The 6,277-nt window shown below is 37.6% G+C and overlaps 1 protein-coding gene across 5 annotated transcripts; it reads right to left on the bottom strand.

The window, feature by feature from the left end:
- Positions 1 to 358: 358 nt before the first annotated feature.
- Positions 359 to 5,473, bottom strand: LOC107769304 (uncharacterized). 5 transcript variants are annotated; one of them, XR_012694934.1, is made up of 4 exons: positions 5,074 to 5,473; positions 1,704 to 3,743; positions 1,195 to 1,296; positions 359 to 1,112 (listed from the first exon to the last, which is right to left on the bottom strand). XR_012694934.1 is itself a non-coding variant. In XM_016588510.2 (3 exons), exons 1-2 carry the CDS (start codon positions 5,418 to 5,420, stop codon positions 1,742 to 1,744), a joined length of 2,349 nt encoding a protein of 782 aa, XP_016443996.2. In that variant the 5' UTR covers positions 5,421 to 5,473; the 3' UTR covers positions 359 to 679; positions 1,704 to 1,741. The 5 variants fall into 5 exon arrangements, 2 of the variants coding, with proteins under 2 accessions (XP_016443996.2, XP_075077852.1); XR_012694933.1 differs by having other exon boundaries at positions 359 to 679; XR_012694935.1 differs by having other exon boundaries at positions 359 to 673.
- Positions 5,474 to 6,277: the final 804 nt, after the last annotated feature.

Genomic DNA, 6,277 nt, shown 5'->3' with positions numbered 1-6,277 from the left:
ATTCAGCTTAGGGTGAATTGAGATAAACCGATGGCAAAGAATCACCCTAATTAATAAAAGAGCACACATCAATAAAACCTTCACAATTACTCAGTCGGAAAAAATGGAAGAGCTACTGCTAGACCTGCATATCCACATCTTCCATTCCTCGACGTCTTTAGCAGAATAGATTGGCCATTTTCAGCCCGGAAAAAGGCGGAGCTTTAAGGTGTCAATACGGCATTCGAACTTTCGAAGCAACATGTTTGAGAAGGCGCATTCAAAATTCACTGCATATTATACATGAGCCTATGAACCTTACTTCACAAGCCACTGTAGCACTCCCAAATAGGAAATCACAAAAGAGTTGAAAGAATGGTAACAGAAGAAGAATCATTACTTATTACAGCTAACTCTTGCACACCAATTTTGACGGTCAACAGTAAAAGAATGGTAACAGGGGGAAACGTTACTTATTACAGCTAACTCTTGCACACCAATTTTGACGGTCAACAATAAAGATAGCACAATAAAGATAGCGATTCATCAATCCTGTTTAGGTACACTGAAAAGTGTTTCGAGAACCAACCCCCCACATATAGCAGAAAACTCAAATCTCCACTTCTGATACCAAACAGTTAACCAAGCTTTGCCTCTTTATGCTTGGCATCCGCAATCTTCCTCCACTGAACTGCTGAAACTGACAAAAAGACAGATTGTGAGAATGTTAGCTAATCACATTATGTAATTCTTCTAAAGGGTATCGCCACGGTACACTTTTACAACTTTTCTCTGAAGCATAGCGTTTGGAAAGAGCATGTTTCAGAGGACAAATTTTTAATTTCCATATGTATTGTGTCAAACTGAAGGGAATTGGAGTCCAACGGTGTACAGCAGTATGAGAGGGGGATACATCGAGCAACTGTTATGTCAATGTAGGGAATCTGGACCCAAAAAAACAAGAGCCTCTTTACCCTTTTTTATGTTAAATAACAACAAAGGAGTCCATTGATCAAATTTATGTATATGCCAGCTTTAAAACCAGGTTCTCTACATCTCAATGCCTTGTGAATATTCCCTTGACCAGCAGTTATATTCCCCTATAGAGAGCTAACTCTCGATAAGGAACACCCCTAAATAGCAGCAAAACACTCATCAAATTAAGAGGAACCTTCCTTGTCAATCAATCATGCACATTTTAAGCAGCTTTCTTACCTGGGTTCACATTGTAATTTTGAAACAGAAGAATGGTACAGTCAAATGCCAATGGCAGCTTAGTGCGATCAAAGCTCCACTTTCCATGAAAAGCATGGACACCTAATTAAAATTTATTGGAGGAAAAACCAAAGAGGGATGTAAACCATAAGATATAATAAACCCAGAACCCAGATGTAAACAGAAAGCGATTTATCCCATTATACTGAACCCGTTTGTGGAATTAAATCTGTAAAGTTCTACTGTTAACATCTCCACCTTTTTTATTAACACTTATGTCTTCACTTTCAACATTATATTATCCATATCCAAATAGTACAAAGTTTAATGGGGTATATATTTGTCAATAGAAAAACTTGAAAGGAAATTAAGCAGTACCTTATTCATAAAAGAAACCATACTCTAACTATGAGTTTCTCTATTAAATTCATTTTTAAAAAGGGATATCTCCCTGTGATTGGCATATAATAGTAAAGAAAAAGGCAAGTGTATCTCAAGTTTGAACTCACCTCTTGATATTCTAGCATGAAACAATCTAAAGCAGCTTTCACCGTCTAGTCCGCTTGTCTGCATACTTGTCATCATCATATCTTCTCTTTCCACCAGAATGTAAATCATCATGTCTAGCCCTCTTGTGAGAATCATGACCTCTATAACTATCACGTGTTCTGCTTCTATGTTCCTCCTCTTCTTGTTCATGCCTTCCACGCTGAGAATCCCGTTCTTTCTCATGCTTCCTGTACCGATCTTCCTCTTCATCTCTTTTTTGCTTCACTTCCCAGCGATCATCATCCCTACTTTCTCTTCTCTCCCGTCCAGGCACTTCATAATCTCGATTTTCACGTCGACTTTCACGGTGCAGTTCATTCCGACTCTGAATTTTAGTGCCACGCTCTCCACCATCACCTTCATATTCTCCCCCAGTTCTTCTTGCTTGTTGATCTTTACTTCTGTCCTTAATACTCCTGTATGACCTACTTTGATTGTCAGTTTCACTATTAGGCCTTCCATGCTCTTCGTCTTTTCTAGAATCTATCTTCCTTGACTTCCCGCCGGGTTCATCCAAGTTTTCGTTATCTAGTTTTCTCTTACCCCTCAACAACTCTTGACTAGCACTTGATCCACCAATCACATCTTCCCTCGATTGATATAACTTCTCCAATTTCTTGAACGTGTCCAATCCTTTATCAGAAGCTTGTGCACCTTCCTTCTTTTTCAAATCATCCTCCTGAAATTCCCTATCTTTCATAACCGAACTCTCCCACCTACCACCAGAATCATCTCCACGACCACTTCTATTGAACTTCTCAGACTTGGTCCTATCTACACTCTTATGTCCACGATAACTCCTCTCGCTATCTGAACCACTGGTGATGCGAGAATAGTCACTACTGCTGATTTCACCTTCGTCCTTGTCAGAATTGCATCGTTTACTTTTTTGAGTCTTATTTGTTTTTGCAACATAGCCTTCATCATACTCGCTGTCATCAGACTCGTACCTTCCCCCTTTCTGAATCTTCTTGCTTTTTACATCACGATCGTTACTACCATCATCAGAATCATGTCTTCTACCTCTTTGAGACTTCTTGTTTTTAGCATCACGACCATCATCATGCTCACCCTCAGTAACATGTCTCCTTCCTTCCTTAATCTTCTTGCTTTTTACATCACGATCATTACTATCATCATCACCAGAATCGTATCTTCTACCTCTTCGAGACTTCTTGTTTTTAGAATCATGACCACCATCATACTCACCTGCAGTAACATGTCTCCTCCCTTCCTGAATCTTCTTGCTTTTTACATCACGATCACTACCATCATCGTCATCATCAGAATCTTGTCTTCTGCCTCTTTGTGACTTCTTGATTTTAGCATCACGGCCATCATCATACTTACTCTCAGTAACCTGCCTTCTCTCTTTCTGAATCATCTTGTTATCGACATCGCGATCATTTTTGTAGTCATCCTCATCAGAATCGTGTCTTCTACCTTGTTGAAACTTACTGGCTTTTGCATCACGGCCAGCATTATACTCACCCTCAGAATGTCTCCTACGGGATTTTGCATGTTTCTTCTCCTGATCAGACTCTGGATAAGAATCAGAATCTGAGGAAGAATCAGAGAGTGAATCACTGTGATGCCGCCTTCTACCCTCTTTTTCCCTGGCAGACAACTTTTTTGACTTATTATCAACAGCAGTAGCAGAATCAGAACTAGAATAGTGGGCTTTTTCATGGTTCTTCTTCTTAGGCTTTTTGGCATGGCTATCACCGCTGTCAGTGTCAGAAGAATCCACACGTTTTTTCTTCTCTGTTTTCTTATTACGCTTACCCTCATCCTTCTCTTTTCTCAAGTCCTTCCCCTGCCACTTCCTATCAACAAGCTCATTATTATCACCATCTTCATTCTCTTCAGAATCTAAATCTAAAGCCTCATGCCGCTTCTTCTGGGTCTCGTGTTCAGCCCCTATCTTGAGAGCAGCTTTTAAGGTTTCCATCTGCCTTTCCTTCAAAGCAGCAATCTGGTGTGTCTGTGTTTCCGAAACCCTGAAAATGAACAAACTAGCTGTTGCATATCAGCCATGCAGTGTGTGTGTGTGTGTGTGTGTGTATTATTTATTTTTTTGAAAAAGAATCTTGCAAACTATATATTGGCCCGTTAGCAAAACATTTATACGAAGCAGGAAAGGAGAAGTCAACAAAACTTGGACCCCTAACAGCCCAAATCCCAGTAGCTTTTAGGATACTGAAACCTGCTTTGTAACCTCCAAAACCTTGCTTTGTTCTATCTAACAAGCCAAATTTCCTATCAATTTTTGGAGGTCAAAAAATATTGGTAAAGACATTATGATATAAACACATCACTAGAGGGCTAAATAACATTTATATCCAACAAAACCAATTCTTGGAACTTCTGAACTGCTGAAACGGCAAATTGCTGACCAGGTTATAACAATCGGACTGACAACAGTCATACAAGTTAAAAACTGTAGTAACTATAGTTGTGATAAAACGGCCCATCAGAACAACTTATACATGATTGCACTTTTCTACCTTTTCAACCAGAAAGATAGAAGTGTAGAACCACAAAACAAATTCACCAATGAACCTTATGCTAAATTTACTTTAAGATTTTTGAAGCTGCTCAAGAAATGAGAATGTCAAAGGACGCAAGAATCAAACCACAACCTAATCATATATATATGTATCTAAAACCTCCTCATCTAGACCTCTCATACAGACAAAAGGAAAACAAAAATCATTTTCAATTTATATCTCCTTAAAAAGTCTACTAATTCATATAGATCATTAACTTGTCATAATTGTACCATATTCCATAACATATTCTTAAAGGTCAAAAACAAAACAAAACAATGTAAACTCAACACCCCAGGGTAGGCCCATTGGTCTATGAGGTGAGACCATGAGGTTTCAAGTTCAAATCTCAAGAGTCAAAAAATCCTAGGTGATTTTTTCCCATATGCCTAACTGTTGGTGGGTTGAGGTAGCAAGTACCTGTGGAATAGTCAAGATGCACATAAGATGACCTGGACACCACCACCGTCATTTTAAAAATAAACAACAATATGAACTCAGAAAGAAGCATTACAAAGTTGTAATAACCACATTTCTTTCCCCTTTCCAATTTCTTTCGTTTCTTTCACTTCTAATGGAAAGAACAATAAAATTTCTCATATTTCCATTTCCCAACAATTCTGCTAGTTCCAAAGATAATGCATGGAAAGTTCTCTAAGAAACGACTAGTAACAACATCAACTCAGTCAAAACTATAAATCTGTAACTAATTCTTCAACAATAATTGATCCAATGCGTATATTATGCAAAAAGCATAACTATAAATCAAAAAATAAGTTACCTTTCATAGCCAATAGCAGTGGATCCACCAGAATCTTCAGATGTTGCCTCCAGATTACGTCGAGCTTCATCGAGCTTTTCCGCAATCTCAGCATCGGTGTATCCCTGATCGGTAAGCTTATCCTCAAGGACTAGAAGTTTGAGCTGAATCTGCCGTTTCCGGTCGTGTTCGAGAATGTCCTTGTTCGCTTTCCTCGTCACTCCGGCAGTTCCTTGGCCGGACTCAAAACCTTTGCCGCCGTCTACGAGGACTTTGTTCGTCTTTGGCTTGACGAAAAACTTGTTGGTCTGGATGTAGCCGTTGGTGCCGGAGCCTCGCGGCGTTTGTAGCCCGATTCCGTTGTACATCTTCGCTGGAAAGCAAAAAGAGAATATCTGAAATCTCTTGCCCTAACAATTAGGGATCATTTGCGTCATATATTATAAGAGCGATGGGTCAACCCGCTCTAAATCGGGTCGGGTTTTTAGGCCATTTGTTTCGTTCTATTTTTGCAAACGATTTTTTACCTTATCTAGGGTGTGTTAGCTATAAAGCAAAAAAAAAAAAAAACAATTCCAATTTTCTATGGTTGGTTAGTTTAAATGTTTTAAAAAATATGAACTTATTTTTTTTTAATTGGAGTGAAATATTTTTTCAAAAGGGGAAATATATATTTTTTAAAATTCTTTTTCAATATTCTCCACCCACCCCATTAAACCCACCCTCAAATCACGCCCAACCACCCTAACCCTTACACCCACCATACCCAACCTCGCTCACCATCCACCCTAAATCGAAATATTATTAAAAATATTTTTTTTCATGTTGTAAATAGAGTACTTTTTTTATTTTAACAAAATGAGTATATTCTTTTCATGATGTAGAAAAAGTATTTTTTTTTTATTTCAACAAAAGAAATACTTTTTTTTCGTGATGACGAAAAATTATTTTCTTTCATTTCAACAAAACGGGTATTTTTTTTTCATGATATAGAAAAAGTATTTTCTTTCATTTCAACAAACTAAGTATTTTCTTTTCTTGATGTAGAAAAAATATTTTCTTTCATTTCAACAAACTAAGTATTTTCTTTTCTTGGTGTAAAAAAAAAAAATTCTTTCATTTCAACAAAATGAGTACTTTCTTTTCATAATATAGAAAAAGTATTTTCTTTACTTTCAACAAACTAAGTATTTCCTTTTCCTGATGTAAAAAAATATTTTCTTTC

The sequence above is a fragment of the Nicotiana tabacum genome, chromosome 9, assembly GCF_000715075.1.
Source record: "Nicotiana tabacum cultivar K326 chromosome 9, ASM71507v2, whole genome shotgun sequence".
Lineage (NCBI taxonomy): Eukaryota > Viridiplantae > Streptophyta > Magnoliopsida > Solanales > Solanaceae > Nicotiana > Nicotiana tabacum.
The sequence above is the reverse complement of the archived record's forward strand: the minus strand, read 5'-3'. Positions and strand labels throughout refer to the sequence as shown.